The sequence below is a fragment of the Periplaneta americana genome, chromosome 2 (genome assembly GCF_040183065.1).
Source record: "Periplaneta americana isolate PAMFEO1 chromosome 2, P.americana_PAMFEO1_priV1, whole genome shotgun sequence".
NCBI classification, from domain to species: domain Eukaryota; kingdom Metazoa; phylum Arthropoda; class Insecta; order Blattodea; family Blattidae; genus Periplaneta; species Periplaneta americana.
Genome location: NC_091118.1, coordinates 163,716,416 through 163,743,405, shown reverse-complemented (window position 1 = coordinate 163,743,405; position 26,990 = coordinate 163,716,416). Strand labels below are relative to the sequence as shown.

Here is a 26,990-nt window from a genome sequence, read left to right as displayed (position 1 = left end):
GTAGGATATTCTCATTTATACTTCTGAAAATGATATTTGTGTCATCTCAAAGAGCACTGTTTCTGAGTGGGATATATTTATTGGCATATATTAAAATCTCATTTTCACAAAAAATTGACCCAAGATCTTTTCCTCCCGGCCACAGAATTATTCTTTTTATTTAAATTTAATTCTTAATTTTTTCATATGATTATCAATAAAATACTGTAGTTGTGGCAGCAACTTTATTTGTGTACATTTCTTAACCAAAAACAGTCATTTTTAAAAGTGGGCTTGTCATTTTTTGAATCCCTTTATTGATCAGTTGTGATTACTGCTGTGTGACATCAGGTGGGGAAACAATTGGCAATATGCTGAAACAGTTGAAAGTGTTAAAAATACTTTTTGCACTAGTAGCCTATTAAAAATATTTTTTCCACTACTTATATGCAAAGAGGGCTGACCAGCCTCATGGTGTAGAGGTCAGAGCTTCTGGCTACAGTTCATGAGGTCCCAGGTTCGATTCCCTGTTAGAGCACGTACTTTTCCTAAAAAAGGGAATTGTTCCTGTGTTCGTCAATGGTCTGGAAATTAGGTTAGGTTTAGATTTAAGACCTCTCCTGGCACTTCATATTCATAATCACCCTATCATAATATCATCGGGGTAGCGTAAACTGCCCCTTCCAGGCGCCCCAACCTCAGAAGTAGGCTGCAAATAAGCCATTGCCAGGAGAAAAGACCAGAAATGTCGAATGACAACCTGATGGCGTTGGTTAAAAGAAAAAATGTAAAGAGGGCTTTGTTTAGTCGCTCATAGCAACCTAAACAATGACATTAATGCACTCCTAGAAATGCATTTAAAATGTAAAACAATTACCAGACTAAGCACACAATTAAACCAACACTATGAACATAATAATGCTGAAATTAAAATAACATTTTACTGCGGAACTAGAGTGGACACAGCTGCTTTGGCGATATTAAGAACTTCATCTGGTAAGGAAATTTTTTCTTTACCCGACATTTTGCTTCCGAAAAAAAAAAAAATTTAAATTTATTTATTCTGTATCCAACGCGACAGACATTGTTGTCTTCATTGCTATTCTTTAAATTATAGCCAACTATACATAATATTTAGTTGAACTAACCATGAACAGCAGTTGGTTTTGAATCAAACAATAACAAATGAGCCTAATATTTAATTTCAATTAAAAATTATTTTCATAGAAATATTACTTTCATATTAGTAGTGGAAAAAATATTGTATGCAACACGAGACTTAATAGATTTTATTCACTCCACTCATGAACAAAATCTTACTTAAGTCTCTTGTCACATAAATTACTATTTCGCATGCATCTGTATACCAGTCAATTTTTAACATGCTTACTTAGCTTCAAAAGCTCTACTTTTAGGGATGGCTGTCTAAAAATATATGTTATTGTCAGAATATACAGGTTGCAATCAATGATATATTATTCAGCTATTATATTTATAAAATATTGACAAAAGTTTCAACCATAACCATCTATTATATACTTATGTCATATATGCACAATTTTTATGCCTGTTTATTACAGTATCTTGTAGCAATACATCTAATATTATTTAATATAATTACATTTTAATGCAATTTTAATTATAGGCCTGTGCTTTTCTTTGTAGATCAATTATATATTTCTGTGGTACTGGGAATGTCATTCTCAGGGGCATCTCCAGCCCTTTTTTTTGAACTTGCTGCAGAAATTGCTTACCCAGTACCTGAAGGAGTTGTGAGTGGATACATTGCTACCCTTTGCAACATTTCATCAGTTTTTTTCCTTTTTATCTATATTTTACCAGCTATAGGTAAGTAACAGCTTCAAAGTTACTGTATATAATATTAATTAAATGTTGTTGTTGATATTATGATTTGGTTCATTCTGATTAATTTTGAACAGTTGATGATGATGTCATTCACACTCTTACAAGAAGATGATCTTGATCTGTATCTTCACTAAGATTACTAAAGGGCATGTAAAAGGTTCTGAAATACTAATTCTGTGCAAATGTTATTTGAAGCAATCATGGTCTGTAAGTAATCTAAATGCTGAACCGCAGTTTTTCGTGGAAGTTCAGTTAATAAATTAGATGTATTACACAATATCTCTAATTTTTTCCATCTGCTTCAGAAACGTAATTTTTTTTATTAAACTGTTACATAATGATCTCATTATTCTTTTAATAGACTGGTAAGACAAAGTTATAGGTAACTTTGGAACAATTTTGCTACCTTTCTTGATCAAGAAATCAGCTGCCTTATCACTTTCCATTCCGAAATGTGCAGGGATCCACTGAAGTACAAATAGTATTATTAATTTAATCAGCTGTAAGCCCTATAAAAATATTACGACACTTTTAGAATACTGAGGTTTTTTGCTGTTATAGCAAGAATAGCTGCTTTTAAAAGCTAAAGGTAAATTATGTTACAACATATGGAACAAAGGCCTAATAGGACATCAAATTTCTCAGTCACAATTTAATGTTGTAAGCTACAGTAAAATAATAATAATAATAATAATAATAATAATAATAATAACAGCCTAATAATAATAATTTCTGAAAATAAAGCATAATATTGGACTATTGACACACATGAAATTACGCTTCTTTTGATTATGTCAAATTATGGTATGGTTAGCACCATTGAGACTAATAACAAATAAGAACTTTCATGCTTAGAATTCTTAAATAGACTCTTCGCCTCTGCATGCTACCTCCTCTGGCACAGTCCTGATTGGGAAAAGATAGCTTCATTGGTAACTGTGCATTGTGAATAAGAACTTTCATGCTTAGAATTCTTAAATAGACTCTTCGCCTCTGCATGCTACCTCCTCTGGCACAGTCCTGATTGGGAAAAGATAGCTTCATTGGTAACTATGCATTGTGAATATCATAAAATGATATTACGGTACCATTTTATTTGATTTTATCGTAGCTCTTACAAGAGAGTCAATGAGTTTTCACAGAATTTTTAAAAGTAAGCGTTTCCATATCAGTTACATTGAAATGAAAGAATATTTATAGGCCTACTATAATTGGATATTGATGATAATCCAAGGCTCACTTCTTGCCTGTACTATACTTTACTCCTCCCTTTGTCAAGTTACCGTGTTAAATAAAACACTTCGTGTTTAGATCAGGTACAGTACCATAATACCGGCATTATTATGTGACCGTCTAATTTAATAATGTTTTGTTCTCATCTTTAAACATTTACGTAATTAAAATAATTTCAGCAGAAGATTATATATTTGTCCCGAATACAGTAACTTCTCTTCAATATAATTATACCATTATATTTAACAATAAGAAAGCTCATTTACTATTCAGTACCAGTATTGTTTCGGTATTCAGTACGATACTACAATATATATTCTTCTAGATTTATACTGTAATATATATTATTATTGTAATATATGTTATTATTAAATGAGGCATATTAAAAATGAACTGTTGTAAACTCTTCTCTGAAGACCTAACATGAATTAATTAGAATGTCTCTTATAGGTGTTGGATGGATGAACTATTGTTTATTTCTCTATTCACTTGGATCTATTGTTGCTATGATACTGGTGGACGAACAATATAATCGTTTAACTGTTGAGTAAGTTATCAGCAAGATGATTACATTTTTATTATGTATATTATTAAATTAGGAAATGTGATTACCGATAAGCTGATATGTACATTCTCCTTGTTTTACAGGAAAACAGTTTTAAAGTTTACTTTTTCAGGAAAAATCAGGGATACATTAGAAGGAATACTTTTTTCATTAGTATTAGTATCAGCTACTAATGGGAGTAGACATACCATATTTTGCAGTAATGTAAAAAACATTTGCAACTTATCTAGGTAATAAAATATTTTTGCCAAAATTGTACATATCAGGTTCTGTCATAACACCACAAGTTTAACTTCAGTATTAATTTTTTTTTAATTTATTACAGCAATAATCCAAATTCTGGGAAGTCTTAACTTATTCAGTACAGGTGTCAATCTTACACCAAGTACCTACTGTACCAGTTATAATGACATGATGGCACCTGGAATCGCTTCATCTTTGCAGTGCTGAAGATTGGGGAAATAAAATGAACATTATTAATGAAAATAATAGAATAAAATTGGGAATATGATGGTCATAACAGAAGTTGGAATGTCACAATTGTCTGAATTGAATTTATTAGTTTAATTTGTGCGGTGAAAAAAAAAAATATGTTTTATGGGAGGTTTGGTAAAGGCAGGATAAGTAAAACTCTGTTCATCACGATTCTGTTATCTTATATGGATTAGATTTGTTAATTCTGTTATGTACTGTTTTTCATTGACAGTTATTACAAAATAATAGCCTAAATGTAGTAAATGTATTATAAGTTTATTTGCAGAGAAAAACAAATATAATTACGTTGTATCTTGATCAAATAAAGAATCAGTCGATATTGTGGAACAATTCTGTGTATAGTCGTAATACCTTTTCTCATAATATATTATATAAAAATCAAATTACGGTATACTGTATTATAGTATACCTAATGAACCAAATGTAGAACTTGTGTATCGCAACCATTAAGCGGTTTAAGCGTAAGGTATTTGGTTTAAGAGGCCATGACGACCAGGCAGTAGGAGCGGTGGGAGCAGAGGGGATAAATTCCACAAAACAGCTGTAGAAGAGAAAATAAAAGGAGAAAGAAGCAATGGAGAAAGTCAAATCAAAACAGGTAATTGCATACGAAGATAGTAGGCTTTAATTTTCTAAGTTACACGATGCAAAATTCAATCAGACTTTGTATTGTGTATTGATTATTCAGTACCATTGTACAGTTTAGTCATTCTTCGTACCATAACCTAATTTTTGAGTACTTGTCAAATGTCATTTGGCAGAATGATTAAAGTAAATTATATAGCACTATAAGTCACAGAAAGGAAGTTGAAGGAAAGGACTTCGCATAATCTTCTCTCTCCCCCATTTTTTTTTAACTATAGCGTTAGAATAACAAAAATGTGATATTCTTGTTTATAGTCCAAGAAGAAAGAACGACATCAGCCAGAAGAAGAGGATATTGCAGAATCAGTTCCAGATGCTCCGCAGTTAGGAGATTTCTTTTCTGATGATACAAATGTTGTTTCAAGTTATTTTTGCTCAGAAGATTCGAAAAATATTGAAAGTGAAATACTTGATGCAGTTAATGATGATGAGGAGTGCTTGCAGAAAGAAGAGGATTGCGAACAATCGAGTGAACACGAGATAAGTGAATCTGACCCGATCTGTGTACAAACACAATTTGAAAACTTGTCACTGGCAGATATTAATGTTGATTTATCGACCACAGGCGCTGCAAGCTTAAAAGAACTGCAAGAATCAGAGAATCACAGAGAACTGGAAAATACACTTGGAACTGAAATGCAGGAAATTCATTCCTATACTTTAGCAGTTGTAGAAACTAACAATGTAGAGGCTGATACCAGATTAGAATCTCCAAGACGTTTTGCTTGTGATACTAAAAGCAGTCATGATTCGCAACAGAAACAAGAAAATTTATCGATATATCCTTCTGCACCAACAGAAACACCCACATCAGAAGAGAGTGAAAGTAGCATTTCTAAAGTTGTAACACCACCAATGACATCAGCCAAAATTGTAGATGAGAAAACCACAAATGTATTTCCAAAGGAAGAAATCAAAACTATTAAGCCCTCTTCTTCTAGAATGGTTAGTGATGTAACTCGTAAAGATGTAGTAGATGAAATAAGACCATTCACCGAAGCGCAGCTGTCATCCCTTTACAGTAATCGAGAACTGGAAATGAATGCAGAATTTGTGTCCGAGTTTGTTGAAAATCACCTTCGTGATGGTCGACAGCAACATCGTCTGTACGAGCTCTTGGTCAGCTATTTTCGTGCCAGAAATAGATTGATAGTCAATGCATTGGAGCTTGAGGCATTGAAAAAAGAATGTGAGGAGCATCAGAATAATTTGTGGATGGTTGAGACAACTATGGTTTCAGAAAGTGGGGAATGCCAAGATGGAAATCCAGTCTCAGCTTCACACGAATATAAAGTCTCACGATTCAGCAAAATAACATTATCGAATTTAACCCGTTCACTGGCTTCTATCAAAGAACTTGTTAACGAGGTGTACTCTTTAAATTCGTATTCCTCTGAGGTTTTAAGGCTTCAAATAGAACATTACGTACAGAGTGTCGCGTATTCTTGTCCGGAACTTCTGCGTCTACCTCACAATGCTCCAGTGAATCTCCATCTCGGGGAGCCACCACCTCATATTGCAGCCTGCATCGCAGAGCTCCGAATGTGTATAGCGATCCTCTTCACGTTTCAGAGACGCTTGGTGAAGGACGCTCAGTTTGTTGCAGACACAAGGGATTGGTTGTCACGCTTAGTGGCTGTTTTGCTTCGAGTGGCATCGTGGAGAGATCACTTGTTCCTACTCAATCATGTTCTGCGATGTCCAGCTGGTGTGGGATCGTGGGCTGCAGGATATGTCCAGGCTCCTCCACCCCCACCTGTCTCTGCTATGGATATGAGTCAGTATAGTTCCTATCCTTCTCCTTTCTCAAGTCCTCATCTAGACCACATGGTGGCGATGTTGGCGACCATACTGTTGCCCGTACGAGAAAGAGAACATTTTCTGGAGCAGGTAACTTAATTCACACTTCATTTGGTTTATTGTGGTCTCAGGGAAAGAAGCAACTTTTGACAGTTCTGTAACATACAGCTATTTTTGAATTTCTATCTGCTCCTCGGATCCCTCAACCAATGGGAACTGGATGTACCATTCACCTTCCTGATGCCATACACGAAGTGGTTATGTCATTGCCACATACTGGTAAGGTGTATTCCTTAACTCTTCTTCTGCACTTATCAATCTGCCTGTTCACCCTCCAACTGACTGCCATCGGAGTGAGTGAAGGGGGAATGCTGTTAGTTGCAATATTGCGTTTTGCCTCTATATATTCCATAGAAACATCAAAAGTTGCATCTTTCTGTGCGACTGCAATAGTGAGAGATGAACAAACCTTTATTTGTAGGTAATGAGAGCTTTTGAATTTTGTTAAGAATGCTTATAACCAGTGCTGTAATTTTTTTTTTGGTAGATTATTTTACGATGCTTTATCAACAGCTTTGGTTATTTAGCGTCTGAATGAGATGAAGGTGATAATGCCAGTGAAATGAGTCCGGGGTCCAGCACCGAAAGTTACCCAGCATTTGCTCATATTGGGTTGAGGGAAAACCCCGGAAAAAACCTCAACCAGGTAACTTGCCCCGACCGGGAATCGAACCCGGGCCATCTGGTTTCGCGGGCAGACGTGCTGACCGTTACTCCACAAGTGTGGACAGTGCTGTAATTGAAAAAAATAGATTTACTGGAACTCGGATATTTCAGAACCTTAAACTGTGCTTCATCAGTCGTTTGCTGTATTATTAACACTGGAACTGTGGAACCCTAACATTATTTTTACTGGAACTACATTCCGGTCCAACTGCAGCACTGCTTATAACTGTTATAGGCCTATATATGTATATGTGTTTAAGTAATCATTATCATCCTCAAACAAATACTGGGTTCTTATTGGCCTATTAGGATCTCACATCTTGTGCGTTTATATATAAACAAACATAAGGCTATTTTTCTAACGAAATAATTTAACCATCCCAGCAGAATTCACTGTCAATGATATGCTCCTTACAATAATTCTCTGGTGAGCGGGCAAAAGGGCTTAAGTCAGTCTATGGAAAACTTACAGGAAGAATTTTCAACTGCTCTAAATCAGAAAAATGATATGTTTTGGCTATTTTATGATTTTCTGTATTGTTAACGTCACTGATTTTGGGATCTCTTTTAGGAAATGGGTTTAATGAAGATCTTGTATCACAAAAAGTAATGACTTAAGGTCTTTTGCCCGCCCACCGGAGAATTGTGATAGGCTACTGGTCATAAGATTATGGAGTGCTGTCCTGGATAGAACCATTTTGCAAGAAAAATTTCGTCCATCACTGTGAAGTAATGGTTAGCATATCTGACCATGAAATGGGTGAGCCCAGATTCAAATCCTGGTTGAGACATGTTACCTGGTTGAGGTTTTCTCCAGGGTTTTTCCTCAACCCATTAGGAGCAATACTGGATAACTTTCGGTGCTGGACCCTGGATTCATATCACTGGCATTATCACCTTCATCTCATTCATATGCGAGATAATCATAGCAGTTGATAAAGCCTCGTAAAGTAACCAATTAAAAAGAAAGAAAGGTTTCAAAACTTTGTTCCAGCGTGTTTCAGTTGAAAAATAGTTCTGTGTGTATGTATTTGTGTATGTGTGAGCTTGTAGTATAAATAGAGACTATATCATGGGCTTACTGGAAAAAATTGGTAAATACATAGAAAAGCAATGAGATCGCAATATAACATGGTGACTTCTTGTCATGGGAGTTCTGCTGTGTTTGTGTAATGTCAGGTCGGACAAAGCAAAAAAATAAAAAATAGAAAAAACAGTTGGCTTTGGCGGTGCTTTTTTCCTCTCTTAGTTAAGTGACTGGACAAGGTTGTTGTAGTATGCATTGTATGTTGCAGATGATTGCACAGTTAACTTAATTGCCAAGCCTTTTTTCATTCTTTCTGGTTTTCAGTTTTTTTTCGGCTTTTTCCTCTGCAAAATTTACTGTTTTCCTCTGCAAAATTTACTAAAATCTCTTGAGTGGAACAGTGTGAATAAAGTGAGACAAGTGGCATTTAGGGTAGGAGTTCCAAGAGCCCTTGTAAAAACATTTAAGCTTACCTTGTGTGTCTTTTACCTTACTCTTCTACTTTTCTTCAGCATTGATTAATTGAAATAAGTGTAAATCATGAAAAAGTATGAAGACGATTAATAGATACACTCATATTTCTATTTTAGAATATTTATCACATATCTTAAAAGTGGGGAGTAAAGGCTGATTGGGATTTTCTGGTTTCTGATCGGGTCAAAAACCCTGATAGAACTGATATTTAACCCTTGTGATCAATTTCGGTGAAGTCCGGAGGGCCTCATTGAATCACAGTATTGAGAAACCCCACATGTCCAGTTTTTTACGAAGTTGAGTTATATATGATTTCGTATTCTAAAAAATAATTTGAGCACAAATCTAGGACCTGAGATGTTTATTGTATCTCCTGAAAAGTTTAGTTTTCTAGACATGTGGAGTTTCTTAATATTCCGGTTCAATTAGTCAAATCCACTCTTTTCACCTCCACATTGAGGCCTCCTGGAATCTTTTAAGATGTGAAAGAGATAGTGATGTGCGGAAAGCATTGGGAATCTTCCACATTTACCTTTCTCAAGGAAAACTACTGGCTGAAAGAAACTGCCTATTGAAGGATGCACTCTAAGGAATGGTGAACAGAAGAAGAATTCGGGACATAAGAAGATATCAGATGATAGAAGACATTAAAACCCATTTATGCCTAAGTTAATTTTTTTTGCCTTTTGAGAAATACTTTAATATTATAATCATAAGACTTAATAACTACAGAAAAATTTACTCAAAACAAATTTCACTTAGCAGTTTGAAGAAAACCACCGCCCCAGAAATGGGGCACTGGGCATGAATAGGATTGATGTTTTGGTAATTTATTTTTTTATTTATTTTTTTGTAAAAAATGCTATTGAACTTTTTTTTCATGTGTTGTAGGTCTGGTATAAGAAAATTATAAAAAAAATTCTACATTACAAACATATTTGAGCCATTCTCTTGCTTCTTATCTTACACTTAGTTCAGATAATAGTCATAGTTTGCAAATTAGGTAAGGAATTTTTCAAAGCAATGGATGTGACAGCCTCATTACATTTCCCACACTTTCTGAAGATATTGTTATGACACTCTGCAAATCTTACTTGAGTTTCACTTCTTTCAATCAGGTGATCACGACCATCGAGGTGGGGATCATCTGGAACCTCATTTTCCAGTGAGTGGTGAGCGACCAGGACGTAATCTAGTCTCGGGGTATTGCATTCGATATGTTTGTACAATGCATTGCATGAAGGACAGAAGATCCATACCATCCTCTTTACCCTTTGATGGTAGGCGATACAGCTGCCAAGCATTGTTCATGGTGACATTGAAGATGAAAGCAATGAGAGGCCAATACCATTTCTTGCTTCGAATATTGATTCTGTAAGATGTTATACTTTGGTCCATCCTGTCTACTCCATCCATAAACAGATACAATACAGGCAGGCTGTGGAATTGTGATCTTTGGCAAATTTGTCATTTTTGTCAATATTCCTTATCACATACATGGAAATAACGTAAAATTACTTCAGAACGGTTTCTAGTCATTGCTTTAGCAATATCTGGAATGTGTGAGTCCACTGCACTTTACCGGTACTTCGTCTTCTTGGAACATTGTATAGCCTCTCATAAATAGTATTCCTGGAAATACACGAATTTCTTCTTTTGTGACTGAAAATCCTGTAATACCTTCCTGATGAGCGTAGCTTATCGAATTATCAATTATAAGTTCAAAGAAATTTTCATCACAGAAATTTTCAAACATTTCCAAGGGCATAATATCAGTTTTCAAAAATTTCAGATGACAATGATATTAAAATGGGAGGAAAATAAACAGAAATTATACATGATGTCATATTCTTGCAGGGGATGTTGGGACTGTGGAAAGTAGGGTTGCCAATTTTTTTTTTTGAAGAAAATACGGGAGACTAAGGAATCAACAAAATTTCACATAGAAAATGGACAAATTATTCAGTTCCGTTACTAAAAAACAACTTTATTCTACACTTTGGCAGCTAAACTTAAATTTAGAGTATTTTGAAACACATTTTATCTCGCATAATAGTTGAAATCGACTGCAGTTTACAGTTCTAATTTGATTAGTTGCATTGTGTTCCTGTATCGAATATTTGTCCAATTATTGTTCATGAGATGAAACACCATTTTCGTATGAGCATTACTAACTACTTGGCATGTTTAGAATTAAAACTCGCCAGTTTTTCCAAATTTATAACATAGATGTGATTTGATTTTAAATGAGTTAGCATTAAAATTCATTTCTGGCAAGCATTACATTCTACAAAGACTGTACATTTTTGTATTTAGTGGATCTCAAAATTCATCATATAAATCATCATTTATGGCAAAATCAAATATTTCGGATGAAAATTTTTACATTCTGCAAAAATAAGGGAGAAAATGCTTGAAGAGAAGAAAAATATGGGAGCTTGGAGTCTGTTAAAAATTAGAGTCAAATACGGGAGATCCCGGGAAATATGGGAGAGTTGGTAACCCTAGTATCTATTTGAGTTTCAAGTTTGTTGACCACATGCCTTTCTCTGGGAGTATGGGGGAATGGAGTGGTAGTCAGTCTTAATCCAGAATCTAAGTAAGTTTTATTTCTGATGGGTTGAAATTCGGACTATGGTTCTTAATAAACTCGTAGTTTATACTACCAAGATCAGAACTTCTTTGGCTAGCAAAAGTGAATATGAATTTTAAAAAGACCGAAAGATAAGTGCAGATAGGTTTGTGGTCCATTTATTTGAGATCTTATTTCACCATGTTCCTTAATGTCTTAGGAAAACCATTTTCAAGCCTCTGACATAGCTCGGGTGGCAGGTGTGTGTGTCTTCTGATTTGGAGTGGGCGTGGGTTTGATTCCGGGGAAGAAATGGAGAGGAATTTTGTCTGAGAGAAAGACTGGAAGTATGTATGATTGCTATGCTCTTGTTAACTGAACATTGTTACTCAACCTCTAATAGCATCATCTGTCATACAGTTTCTAAGAGACCCATATTTTATAGAGGGATGCTGATTCTGAAAGTGAATGAGGAGGTAAGACTATCTAATACTCTTCCATTGGTTAGTGTGTGGTGAAACATTTCAAACCCACTATTATTTCGCGTTCAGAAACATTATTTGTTCAGTTAAGAGAAAAATAAATAACACCATTGCAATGTGTTTCAACTTAGATAATGTATTGCAGATACAAACATCAATGAGGGAATCATCATCTCATGAATCTGAAGGCGATGGTCCAAATGGACTTTGGGTGCTGGTGGATTCTGATGGTGAAGAAGATGAAGACCTTACAGGTTGCCGCTACACAGGATGGGCCACTCATCTACGTGAGAATGATCTTGTTTCATTCTTGAACCAGATTCCCATGGACTGTCTCTTTCGACACATTCTGTTGGTGGAAAGACGTGATGACAGGTTAGAACATTTTAATATTACGTCTTTGCCTAGATGGTTTATTGCACTTGCACTGATATTGGCTATTAAGATATTTTCGTTCTTGTTTTTCAATTTGCCCATGATATACTTCTTAGGGTACAGGGCCAAGCCCATCACAGTGGCAGATGAGTTTCACACCTGTACGCTGGTGCAAACATTGACAAAACATATAATGAAAATTTCTTGCACTTTGAAAAATGATTCATCTATTTTGTCCGAAAAGAGTGATATTATTAAAATTAGACCTACATTAAATGTTAAGTGTTGTACCTTGACCCACTTTTCACATTTTTATTTTTTTAATTTTTGGAAATTGAATTTTTTAAATAAAAATGCGTGAAATAATTAATGATTCCTTTACAACTTCTTACAGGTATTTTCCTATTTTACAGATCTGTTAGGGATGAAAAAAATCAAGTGAAGGAATGTGTAAAGTGTTCCATGTATGTGTACTTTTTTTCTAAATTATTGACGTCCATGTCCTCTTTTGGAATCGCTCTTCTTTGAGCATTAGCTTTGCAATTGATCCTGATGTCTGCGAGTGGCCTACCCTCTGCACGCTCTTGCATGTGCCCACAATGTAACATTTAAATGTATTCAAAATTATAAACAGTATAACGATCCACTTAATACTACGTACTGTTATGCATTCGGAATACAGACTGCTCTGGATATGCTTAACATAATATAGCCATGCACTTAAAAATTTGTTTCTCTTTGTAATAAAAGGTAAATTTATATACAGGGAAAATAAATAAACTGCTAATTCACAGGGCTAATTGCTTCAGCAGCTGGGTATCTGGTTCTATAGTGTATTAATTCTCTAATTAACATGGAGGCATGAGCTAATTACTCTGCCATTACAATTTACTTTGGCTCCACCACTGTCTGATTGATTGATTGTTTTGCTTGTGTTTAATATTTTAATAAATTGTAACATAATATTGTGTCTTCTTAAGACAGTTTTATGGTAGATTATAAACAAATTAAATAATGTAAATACTCGTATGTGTAAAGAAATTAATCTCTAAAATGTCACTTGATAAAATAAGGTTCAAATTAAGCTGATTATTCAGTAAGTTAGTAATAATTGGAAAAGAACAAAAATTGAAGGTAGGCAGCTTTCTGTAATTTATGTTGTCATCTCTGTTTTCACCAGGGATTTGTATGACATAAGAAGAGTGAGTGACCATCATGTTCTTCGTCTGTTTGCCTTTGCAACGGTGTTTGTTCGGCTATTGAGGCAGGGTCTTCGTACATACGATTCTCCGAGATACAGACAATTTGCCAAAAGGTTGGGTCGGCTTATTAGGCACACTGTTCAGTATGCATCAGATTTGTGGGAAAGTTTCAGGTAAGCTGCTAATATTCATATTTTTCATATGTACCATTATATTCGTGTGTGTGTGTGTGTATAAATATATGATGAAGGTGTGTCAACCAAATATTACAATGATAGGTTAGTATAGTATCCCAATAGAGATATTTTGTTAAAGTGATATATTATGTTCCATTAAGAGTCTATTTTCGCAATGTCCCTCAACCTTGATATTATGTGAAATTGGCGAAACACATGGAGTATATCACTGCAGAATTGTTGGTGTGGCACACTTTTGCTTTGTGGTGAACTGTCAGAATATTATTTGTGTTCATTCATAGTGTTCTGCCCAAGAGCAGGTCTTTCACTGCAAAAACCAGCATTCTCCAATCATTCCTATTTTTTGTCTTCCTTCTAGTCTCCGCATACAATCCATATATCTTAATGTCGTCTGTCATCTGATATTTTCTTCTACCCTGAACTTTTCTCCCATTCACCATTCCTTCCAGTGCATCCTTCAGTGGGCAGTTGCTTTAGGATACAGATATTTTAAGAATTATGTTACTAAAATGCATAAAATAAAAAAAATAAAAGTGAAAGTTTATAGATATTACATTTTCAATATCTATTTCAAGAAATTCTTCAAGTTCAATATTTAACATCGTGTTATGTATATTTGCTTGGATTTCAGTAGTTGTCCCAGTTCAAAGGCGATAGTTTATAATTTAATTTTAAAATTCTTTCTTTTTCGTTGTATTCGTTCAGTTTACAAGTCAAATTGCATCCTTGTATTTTAATTTATGTCTGCTGTGCTTGGTCTTAAGTTGTCCGTGCAGCTGATGTGTTTATGCCATTTTAATGCACCTAAATTCTTTAGATTCATTACTGGAGAACAATATATCAGGAAGCAATGTGAAATATTTTGAACAGAAACTATGTTTTTTGAGTACAATAATTTGAGTGCTGAGAGTTTTGTCATTGTAATATCTAATTAAGAGACCACTGTTATGGAAAATTTTACATTCTATAAATTTGCCTCAACATTTAATAAGGGCCGTTCAGGGTCTGTACAACGAAACTAATTTAATTGTATCAACTGGAAAAGAAAGAAGTAGAAACAAAATTACAGTGAATCAAGAAGTTAGGTAAGGTTGTCCCCTGTCTCCAATATTATTTAACTTATATTTGGACCATGCCATCAGAGAATGGCGAGAAGACTCAATTAATTTACTCTTTGCAGATGATCAAGCCATGTTATTCGAGATAACCTCCAAGTGGCTGTATATATCATGTCTAAAATAATGAAGAAATATAACCTAAAAAAAACAAGTTTTGACGTTTTGCTGAAGGAATCTAATAAGAAACAAAATTATGTTGGATAATTCTCCTTTAGAAGAAGTGGGACATTTTAAATACCTACGTTTTAATTTAGCAGTAAATAAACAAGAAAATGTTGATATGAAACTATTGTCGGACCATGGGATCTGTGCCCCTTCAGTGCTGTTGTCGTTCTTGAAAAAGTTAACGCCTGTACTCACTCCATTCCACCCGCTTTCCTCCCACCACGTTAAACAGCAGGCCACAAACCTTGCCGAATAGGGATGTTGCCAAACTTCCGTCAAATGGTCATAAATAACTGGTCCTCCATGCTACAATATTATTTCTTTCAATCAAAATACATCTTGTATTTCTACATTTTTTAAACCTAAATCCCATGTCTCGAATCACTTTCAGTAGTTTTTCCCTCCAACCTTGGAAATCATTGCTTCTCTCGCAAGCTTCAGTAATTTCTTCAATGTTGAAACATTTCTGAACGGTATAAAATTCTTGTACCTTTCTTCTTAAAATACATCGGTTCATATCATCTACAATAATTAAAAGTTCCCTTGGTCTGTTCTTCTCTGGTGATTCTAGCTTTTCGTCTCCTGCACAGACTCCCTCTCTCCTGATTTTCTTTATTAGGAGTTCTGACCTGTCTGTATAAATTGCATAAAATGTTGTATTATTAGTATTAGTTAAGTAAGTAATTTTAGTATGTAATCAATTGAAATAAAATAATGCATCCAGTAGCAGGCAGAAGATTCATAGACAAAATTTCAAATGAAGTAATTAAATCAGAGCTCAGTATATTTAATTTAAATGAAAAGATTCAAAATAATCAAGAAGAATATTTATGTAAACTTCATCTTACGATGTTGGATGACGTATATACGTCCGTTGATGTGACATATTAATGAATATTTAAATACTTATATAGTCACAATCATGCCATGGTATGAAAGAAAAATTTCACAACCTCGAGCGGGATTCGAACCTGCGACTTCCAGGTTCGAATCCCGCTCGAGGTTGTGAAATTTTTCTTTCATACCATGGCATGATTGTGATTATATAAGTATTTAAATATTCATTCAAGAATATTTAAATCATGTTTTAAGGATGGATACAAATAGAACCCAACAGATGGACAGTGAAGTAGAGAACGCCCAGAAAAACAATGGAGGGAGCAACATAGCTTTTAGTTTGGAACTGAAATGATGATGATGATGATGATGATGATGATGATGATGATGATGATGATGATATAATTATTTAAAAAGTTATGTTTTTAAAATAAAAAAAGTTGTGTTCTTTATCTTTGCAGGACTTATGGTCAGTTAAGTGATCCAGCTATGCTTAGACGATTGCAGACAGAATATGATGCCTTCTTTCTTCGTGCAACTCGTTGTATTTTCTCATCACAGCGTCTTGGTGCATGGCAATTTCTTGCAGTTATTCCTTATAACACAGTATCAACATCAACATTGTGGAAATTATTCTACAGTCTTCATGAAGATTACCAGGAAGAAGATGCGTTGGCTTCATGGAGTGATTCGAATACAGGTGAAAATTTATACTTCCTTGTTATTGTTTTTGTATTTGTTACTTTATGTATAGAGAGAAGCAGCAAAAAGTTATCACACTATGCAGGAGACGTTGCAGAACAGATTGCCCACAATCCATTGCTTCACTCACAGGTAAGCTGTAGCAGCACAGGTATTCATTCAGTTTCATTATGGTAGGCTTAAATTATTGGTTAAGAGTTACCTAATAAATGAATGAATGAAATTGAAAACTGATGTAGATCTTATCTTTCATCAAAGCAGCTGTTGAAAATGATGTCCAGCATTCTTGATACAAACGTTGCATCGTCTTAAAAATTCTGAAACACTTGTATCTCTGCCTCTGAAATTTCAGATATCACTCGTCTGATTTCATTCTTCAGGGCTTCAAGAGTATGTGGATTGTTCTTGTACACTTTCTGTTTTAAAGTTCCCCACAAATAAAAATCACAGGCACTTAAAGCACGGGAACGATTATACCCTCTTCTGTGATTCTGTCTTTTTGTTTAAAACAGACCCTGTTTCTTGCCATTTTCTGAATAACTTGGTTATGTATTGTCTCGAAGGCATTGCAGCATCATGGAACTGACGTAACATCACTATTTATCGTAAATATTCTTCAAGATAAATTGTCTCATGTTAACTCCAAAGAATCATCACATCCCTTCTTTGCTGGATGTCGATAAATCTGGGAGAACTGGTTTATATTTTGAACTCTGTGGATAATAATAAGAATCAAGCACAGGATGTGTAGCAAGGAAAATAGTAATATGCGTTACAAGAGCGGTATGTTGAAGTTTTCATGTTCGAGGAAAAGTTTGAAAAAGCGAAATGTAGTTGAGCTTTTTTAATTTCCGAGAATTGAAAGAAAACATACTGCTCGTGTATCGTACATTATTTTGTGGGAAGATCGTTTATTACATACCTGAAAGAGGAATTTCTAATTAGTTGCAATGAAATCTCCATCTTGGTTTCTGTTCAATGACGGCAAATTTGCAAAACAAAAATATCTATCTTCAACATTGTTGCTTTAAAATGTTTTCTGTGTTTACTATACTCCAGCGGGCCGTGATATACGTCTGTCTTTTCTTTCCCCCCAGTCTATGATGAGTCTGGAATCTTGTTGATTTTTTCACGGCTTCCTTAATGTTACTTGCATCACGAATGCAGTAAATTTAGTGGAGTTGTAGAGTTTACTTAATTTTTGCAAATATTTAAAAACAATAATTAACAGTGCAATTTAGGTGAAATTGCAGTGGTAAGTTTCCAATTTATAATTATTACTATATTGAACGTCTCTAAAAATAATATGTTAAAAGCCTAAAGCAGTAAAATCAATATGTCACTTAAGCTGTAAGAAGAGGGAAATTGTTATGTGTGTTAGGTTGGGAATACTGAATATGGAATTTTAGACTTTCCGCGGATTGGTTTTGTGCGGAAACCAAGCAAATACGCATGATCTCGCACAAAATAATATAAACAACATTTCCTTGAAAATTTAATAATTTACATGCAACCGTAATTATTTTAACTACAAAATATACAATGGATATGTATGTATCATTTACAAGGGTACCGTTTACTTATTACTTACATCTATTTTTGTAATTTCAAAGCATATTATGTCATAAGAATATCTTACCACTTTATTGTAATAAATTTAATATTATCTGTCAGTCTGCAAATGTTGTAGGCTGTTAAGATTCGATGTGGTAATAATTTTGACAGTTTTTCAACTTTTTATAGACTGGGAAAGAAAATTGTTAGCATCACAGCTACGGCAACAATTTGAAGAGAAATTGACATCAATGCCTGATGCAGAATCCTTTTATCTATTGACAACATTTGCAAACATGGCTATGGCAAGATCTGACCCCGAAGATAGAAGTTTTGTGCGTGCAGCTACTCTTGATCTGTTCCAGGTAAGGAAATTCCTTTCTGTACATTTTTAATTTTACACGGGCATGTTCATTGAAAATGTACATTTATTATTTATATTCCTTCTCATTAGTCACATTAGAAACTACAGTTTGCCTAACATACGAAGTAGGTGATAGAATCAAGAAACTAAATGTTGTTAACATGAAAATGTAAAAGAACAGAACACTAGCGACATCAACAAACTGCACTATACTAAACTGAGGCGTCCACACCTGTGGAGTAACGGTCAGCACGTCTGGCCGCGAAACCAGGTGGCCCGGGTTCGAATCCCGGTCAGGGCTAGTTATCTGGTTGAGGTTTTTTCCGGGGTTTTCCCTCAACCCAATACAAGCAAATGCTGGGTAACTTTCGGTGTTGGACCCCGGACTCATTTCACCGGCATTATCACCTTCATATCATTCAGACGCTAAGTAACCTAGATGTTGATACAGCGTCGTAAAATAACCCAATAAAAAAATAAATAAAACTAAACTGAGGCTTCAATTAAGCAGCTGTTTTTAGACTGAATGTTGTTGGTGCCTGTTTCTAAAATTAAGTCAGACAAATGAAAAAAAATAACTGACACGATTAGAGTTCCTGTTTCCCAAACTAGAAGATAAATGACAAATACATGTCTGAATAGTCTTTTTTATTTCTTAAAGAAAATTTATTTGTCAGTTTTATCTTATTTCAAAAATACTATGAAATAATGTGAGATTTTTTTTTTTTTTTTTTTTTTTTTTTTTAAGCACTATGTTATAAAGATGCAGAAACATCCAGTGTTTCATACTATGTTTCAGCTCCATCATTTTGAGTCTCTCATTTCTGGAGTCTCCAGTTTTTGGACTTCTAGTAACAGATCTAACAGATGGATTCTCCTTTCCTTGCTTTCCTTTATGAAGGAGCTGATTAGTAACTTCAGAATGTCTAATGTTTCAGAATCAGTCAGCTGGTGCAAAAATACAAAACCTCATAAAGCTTCATCATTGAGAACTGAAAGTACACACACAAGTGTTTGAAGTTTTGTCAAACCAGTCTTTTTTGTTTAATTATAGTTCAGTTATCTAGAACTCGCATCCATAGCCATCCTCAAGCTGCATGTGTCCCATGGGTGGTGGTAAATGGGTAACAATACTGCATTGCAACCCAAAAAGAGAAAAGAAAAAATATCCATTTAGGATAAAACAAGACGCAATTAAGATTCTATAGTGAAATGCAGGAGGCTTATCACATCTGAAGATGACAGAATTAAAAAAAAAATATCATAGCAAATAAGAACATAGATATAATAGTCATAAATGAAGCAAACATAACTCCTGGTATAAAATACTACTACCAGTATATACCAGCTGGACAATTCATGCCCTGTTTAAAAATAGACAAGTGGTATTTTAGTAGCAGTAGTAATACACAGCGAAAAAAAGCACAATTCAGAATAATAAAAGAAATGAATGATTGTGATAAAGTAGAAATAATAAAACTAGACTACTGAAAGAACAATAAAATACTTACAGTCTATGACATATATGGTCCTCCAAACAACACAAATTTAAACTTAGACACTCTAAATGTAACAAATAATACCATTAAAATAGGAGATTTGAATGGAGCTTCACCCACTTGGGAATATATCTACACCAACACGTTGAAGCCAAAATTGAAGATTTTATAAACAGTAACAATATAGAGCTGGTATACAATAAAGACGACCCAGTTATATATTATATTCACTACACAGGAAATTACACAAACCTTGACTTAGTTATGGTCTCTCCAAACCTACTAGACAAAACAAAGAGAAAAATTATTGAAGATGCTACATTATACATTAAATCCAATTTTTTTTTCTTTTGCATTGGTTTTGTAGTAGTAAGCAGTATATTTTTCAGTAAAATTTTTGATTTTGCATTATGTATAAATCCATTACATTATTCTTCATAAAGTTTATACATCATTGTATGTTATTTGTGTCTCGTTTTGGAATAGGTTGGTTTCCTGAGTACAGCTACGCAAGACAGTTGCTCAAAAACTGCCCGTGTCTTGCTAGCCAACATTACTTCTCGACATCCTTCTCTTTTATCTGATGTTCTTTGCAAGTTGAGAGACAACTTTTCTCAAGCTGGAAAGGTAAGTTCATTTAGTATTGATGAATCACATAAAAAGTTATGGAAAGGGATAAATACTAAACGTTAATAATATATTTTAATTGTATTTTTTTTTTGGAGCTGGTTTAAAATTATGCCTAAGTATATGATGAAATGAGTATATTATTATGAGAAATATGTCCTAAGTTTTATATAAGGTAAGACCCTTATTGAGCTTCGAGAATTAAGAGGAAAAAAGGGATTTAAAGAACACCATAGGAGAATAGCATTTCAGTTGCTATGAAGAATTGAAGTTCAATACATCGTGCATTTGCACTAGAGACATACTTTAAAAACAGTGAATTATTGGTGTCAATCCATCGCTTGTTCCGACGCCACTTCAACATTCATTGTAATACTGATGTCCCATCAGACAGCCCAATCAAATAATGGGTGAAGAATTTCCGAGAAACAGCATCAGCGAATAAGAAACTATCGCCAGGAAGGCCGCGTAATGTTTGCACTTTGGAAAACATAGACAAAGTTCACAAAGCAGTTCTTCGAAGTCCTAAGCGATCTGCTCAACATCATTCGATGGCTCTGCAGTTGGCAAACACCATTGTTTGTCGCATTTTGGTTAAGGACCTTAATTTTCACCCATACAAGATTGTTCAAGAAATAACAGCCCATATATCTACTGACATGAGCCTGTCGCATTTAAGTGTGCACACTTAAATACCATTGACCTGCAACCTCGGATATAGAAGGCCTGCACTCTACCGACTGCGCCACCCAGCTGACTAAGTCTCATATAGTTTGCCAAGTTAAATGTTACTTTGCTCGTTTTAATAATTTACGAATGAGGCTTACCGAAGAAAACTTCCTTGCAATTCAGTGTCATATAGTTTTATCGTGTCTTCAAATAAACTATAAGTATTTAGTTGTTCATTTTACATGATTGCTGTACTTCCTCATTGTATGAAGTATATTAAATTTATGCCCTCTATAACAAGTAGAATGTAGACAAATTCTTGAAAATTTAACTTCTTGTTTCAGTTAAGTCTTTATCTCTTCAAAGAACTCCCGTTGTTGCTGTGGAAACCAACAGAACAAGATCTATCCATTATTGCGAATTGGCTCCTACAATGCCCATTGAGCTCTATAGAAAGCCAGCTTGCTCGCCTGATACTCAGTCATTTGAACTGGGCGTGTGAAGGCCCAGGTCCTCATGGTGGCTCACTGGCTCTCCCAATAGAACTGCATCAACATGTTGCATCACTTGTTGTGGAGGCCACACTTCGCTTCACACCAGAGACTGTGAGTGGAGCTGGAGCAGGAGTGATAACAGAAAGTGTAAAGCAGGTATGAAGGATAGTATAAGTACTTGGTTGTTCTCAGTGGTCGAGGGCTGTCATGCTCACCATTAGATTAGGGATTCGTGAATACAAATCTGCTATTTCTTATCTTTGTCGAATTTAATATCTGTTAAGGCTGGTTCACAATAAACTGGAAACGAGAACCAGAATGAAAACGAGAAGCTGAGGACGTCAGTATGAAAATATTTGATTCACAATAAACCGAGAACGTAGACGACTATGCATATAAATATGTATGTCAATAACAATATTTAAAGTCGATATTACGCATTCTGATGTTATTTGTGTATAATTGACCAATGGCGTTTTCTCATAAGTACAAGGCAGTGAAAATAAACACAGGTTAACCAACTTCGAAATTTCAACTGAAACATTTCATTAGGTACGGTACTATAAATATGCCCATGCATCTTTATTATCACAACCTATTTTAAGTCTACCATAACGTAAAATAATTAGAGAAGAAACTTTTATAATAGAACAAAAATGAACACAACAGTAGTTATTGAATTGAAGCATGAATATGTAGTGTGTAATATAACCAATACAGTAATAAAATATGATTCACTTCCGATTGGTGTTCAAAGATGCAGCTATTGAAAGCCACGTATTCTCCATCATTTTCTCATCTTTATACGAGGCGTGCCGCTTATCGTAAACTTGAGGATTTTCCTCAACACTCAATATTAGAATCTCATCATGCTCCATGATGCAAAGCACAGAACAAAATAATGCATAGGTTATGTCATGGTCTTCTTGCTACAAAATATACGACAAAATAGCTTTTACATGGCAATAGAATGGATCTAGTGGGGTGTGATCGGAAACGTGAACGCCAAAGTTGAAACTTGGTCAACTCTCCGTTCCCAATCCCAGGCTCTGGCAAGCTTTTCTTTAATTGTGAATGCTCACATTTAAATGTACACATTTTAACAATTTTACTGTTTTCATTCCGATTCTCGTTTCCGGTTTATTGTGAACCAGCCTTTAGTCTCTATCTTACTATCAACCTATCACTGAGGCAATGAATTCCATCTTTAGAGACCAAGAAGATATTTCTATATTATATTTGGAAGCATCAGATACCAACTAGTTACGATTTTTGGACCATTTCTATTACTGTAGAACAATGGTTTGCAAAGTGTGGGTTGCCACCCCTTGGGGAGTTGTGTAAAGAGCTGAGGAGGGTCACAAAATGATTTATAAACTGAAACGAAGAACATCTTATTAACATACATTTATGTTGTATTTAGAAACATAAACATGTTTGACATAAAAATAAAAAAGATATTCAGTAGATATAAAGAAATATAATTAATGCAAGAAAGTAGCTTCTCAAATCTGATTTCGAAATCATATTTTGTTTCAGGTATCAAATTTAGCAACGTCTATGGTACGCCCCCAGTCCAGTGAACAAGCTTTCAGCATGTGGGCTTGGGAAACTATCACTCGGTTAAGATTGCATATCTTGGACCAGCCAGATCACATAGTATGGACAGCTATGGCCAATCCTGCTGTTGCATTTGCTAATGTTCCTGATATGGATTCTGATGAAAAACTTGAAATGATAGCACGTGGAGTAAAGGACAGACAGCCAATAGCATCCTTTGTGGCTGTGCTGGGTACTACTTGGGGCCATAGCGTACCATTGATTTGCACCAAGGGCTTCAATCAACTTCAAATACTTCTCTGCCATTATAAGTATGACGCAATTTTAACAGTCTTACAGAATGTAATCCCTTTGTTCCTGAACTGTGAGGACTCTTTGGTGAATTCTGAAAGGTAAGCATTGCTTTTATTGTACAATGTATAAACATTTGTAGAAGAAAGGATTATTTCAGAGCTTTTAGCGTTCGGTATTAAAATGTAAATATTTTGTCAAGGAAACAAGTGGATTTTATTTTAAATTTTCAATAATTGTATTGTAAAGTTAAAACTTAAGTATTTACCTCTTCAACAGTAGAAGCGTAGATTATCAGGAGTATAATTAAGTACCAGTATTGTACATAGCAAGTTTCACAAATCTGGCAATAGAGCAACTTTTTAACTGCATTTCTTCATGATGACTTTCAATGATAGACATTTGTTCAAAAGCTTCACCAACTGTAACATTGGCTTGTATTGGCCTTGTAGAATGTGAATGGGATTTGCCATCAAGTGGAATGATAACAGCTGTGTAGTGACTGGAATACTAATATATTTAAAATTTAAGTCTATGAAAAAATATCACAGTAATGGACAGCATTTATCCTTTCCTCTACATTGCGAAAATAATTGTTACTTTATTTCAGAATGTGTCATCTTGATTTTTTTTCCACTTCATGGATGATTTTTTTTATTCAGAGTATAATGGAGCACCCAATTTTCATCTTCTGTCATGATCTGATAGAGAAAGACGTTTCTATCAAATATTTAAGATAAGCCATTTATGTACGATGTTGGTGACGTATATACGTCCGTTGATGTGACATATTAATGAATTTTAAATGCTATTATAGTCACAATCATGCCATGGTATGAAAGAAAAATTTCACAACCTCGAGCGGGATTCGAACCTGCGACTTCCTGTACTCCGGTCAGGCGCTCTACCACTGAGCTATCGAGTTCGTCTCACGCCAAAGGCTCGGAATTATCCTTTCATACTGGCGACTCTGTTATAGAGTACTGTCCATAGCGTCTGTCTAGTCAGCACTGCTTATGGATGGGAAGAAACACCCACCCACCCATAAGCAGTGCTGACTAGATCAGACCTATGGACAGTACTCTATAACAGAGTCGCCAGTATGAAAGGATAATTCCGAGCCTTTGGCGTGAGACGAACTCGATAGCTCAGTGGTAGAGTGCCTGACCGGAGTGCAGGAAGTCGCAGGTTCGAATCCCGCTCGAGGTTGTGAAATTTTTCTTTCATACCATGGCATGATTGTGACTATAACAGCATTTAAAATTCATAAGCCATTTACTTTGAATGTTAATCAGATATGAAGTCACCATGAAATCAAGCATGCAGTAACTTTCTTGAACCTTCTGCAAAGAAATCACGTCATTTACATACACCTTTACGAGTTTCTTTTGAATTTTAGTCCCTGATAAACCATATTACCATTCATAATGGATAACTGTACATATCTCCCCATTCCATAATATCTGAAATACATACTTGCCATAATGTGAAGTCATGTACTTGATGTGAACTGACCTTTTCCAAACAAGATTTCGTTTATAATGTTTCTGTACATGCAGACAAGTTCAGACCAGAATAATGGTAAGCAGAAGATAGATGGAACTACCTTTTCATATACAATTCACAACTTTGTCTCAGTCTGCTAGACCGTTGAAACTTGACCATTTGAGCTACACATGCATGATACTGAAAGTTGTGAAATATGAGCATTATTATTTTCATAAGACTTTTATTTTCCTTAATTGGAGAATTGTATTTCGTGCAATAGCTTTTGTATTCTTTACTGAGATTTTTTTCTGAATAATTTGCAGCAGAAATATAAAATGAAATACCAGTGATTTAATCTAGAAATTTACTTAATAAATTAACTAATTTTTGTTCAGTGGACATTATCAAATTAAGATACATTGCGTTTTTTAAATATATTTTCAATTTTATATAGTGACTTTTAAGAAGTTGTTGTCTAGTGCCTTACATTTGGCAATGAAGCCATTAGAAGACTTTTAAGAAGTAATATAGGTAAATTTATAACGAATGTAGTATTTACAAATTGAATATTAATTTCAGATTCGTATCTGTATTGATCTCCATTGTAATGGCTGATCGGACATACATGAAGATGGCAAAGAACTTAATAGCACCTGAATTTCCTGGGCCAGTGCTGAAACAGTTTGGATCTATGATAGAATCTCAACTAGAAAACTATCGAAGGTATGCAGTCAATTTTCTCAATATTTACGAAATTTCATTGTACGTTAAAAGTTTTGTTTTTTGTAAACAGAAAACCTAAAACTGGACTAGGACTAAGGCCTATCCTTTGAAACATCATTGTCATCACTGTTGTTTTTGTTATGACGACTATAATGGCGTCAGCAACAACAATGATGATGATTATAATCATCATCATCATCATAGAAATGGGAAAAAAGAGGAGCAAGCAATGTACTTTCTTTGCATGCACATCTAATTACTGTACCGAATGAGCTATCAAAACTAGAATTAAAAGTCATAAACTTGTAGGTAAATGTAACAAGTATTCACTTACAAATTAATATATCATTAACAGAAGAAATAATCTTTTTGTTTCAGATATAGCCTAGTAAGTCCATCTCCGTTGATTCGACTTTGGTTGCTCAGCCTAAGTCAGATACCAGACTGGACCAAAGAACCTGCTGTTTCTTACTTAATGGACGTGGTGCTGCGTAGTGCATTCTTTCATTCTGATGCCAGGGATTTGGCATTTCTTATTCTACGACAGTTCTATCAGGTATAAAATACTGGTACATGTATATTTGATGACTGCAAGGAAATATATTATTGTTAATAATTCTCCCATGAAGTATTTTTAGGTTTAAAATAAAAAAAAATGTTAATTTTGACACATATTTGGTCATTCCTGTAGGTCCTTCCCCTTAAATGAAGTTTTATTGTATTATGTTTACATCATAATCGAGTTGCTGTCGTAATTTCCTTTAGATCGAGATTCGGAGTTCAAGTCTAGTGGCGAATTTTGGACTGATAAAAAGCTTTGCATTGATTATTTCAGATGAGATGTCTAAAAATTATCGCATATAAAAGGGACCTGTTCTGAATATGAAATCTACACAAACATTTATTAATTCAAATTCAATTATTATTTTTAAATATGCCTACTCAGCTCTCTGTCATTGAGTTATGGAAGCTTTTACTCTAAAAGTAAAATTACAGAGAGTAATTATCTTGATCACTCATCTTATTTAGAATAATTTCTTATATGTATTCTGCTACATTTTTACTAATTCGTTTTCTTAATAATAGCAAGCATTGGAGTCATTGGCTGAAGAGGTTAGTTGAATAATAACTTAAAAGTTGCAGCAGTGCTTATATAAAGTAGACTTGCATTGCAATTAATATAAGTTTTATGAATATACAAAACTTAAATATTGAGTGAAGCTGTGCACCGAATTAAATAACATCATTTTTTAATTTTAAA

The 26,990-nt window shown here is 34.5% G+C and overlaps 1 protein-coding gene across 3 annotated transcripts in view; it reads left to right on the top strand.

The window, feature by feature from the left end:
• The first annotated feature begins 4,578 nt into the window (after positions 1–4,578).
• Epg5 (ectopic P-granules autophagy protein 5) overlaps positions 4,579–26,990 on the top strand; it is an 84,733-nt gene continuing 62,321 nt past the window's right edge. The window contains exons 1-12 of one of the 3 annotated variants that reach the window (XM_069818762.1): positions 4,579–4,736; positions 5,039–6,673; positions 12,010–12,239; positions 13,420–13,614; positions 16,220–16,458; positions 18,204–18,379; positions 20,364–20,504; positions 21,518–21,823; positions 23,207–23,619; positions 25,586–25,729; positions 26,108–26,285; positions 26,816–26,842. In XM_069818762.1, the coding sequence (XP_069674863.1) occupies positions 4,713–4,736; positions 5,039–6,673; positions 12,010–12,239; positions 13,420–13,614; positions 16,220–16,458; positions 18,204–18,379; positions 20,364–20,504; positions 21,518–21,823; positions 23,207–23,619; positions 25,586–25,729; positions 26,108–26,285; positions 26,816–26,842 (3,708 nt within the window). In that variant the 5' untranslated portion in view covers positions 4,579–4,712. The remainder of the gene's footprint in view (positions 4,737–5,038; positions 6,674–12,009; positions 12,240–13,419; positions 13,615–16,219; positions 16,459–18,203; positions 18,380–20,363; positions 20,505–21,517; positions 21,824–23,206; positions 23,620–25,585; positions 25,730–26,107; positions 26,286–26,815; positions 26,843–26,990) is intronic. The other 2 variants (XM_069818764.1, XM_069818763.1) reach the window with 2 other exon arrangements.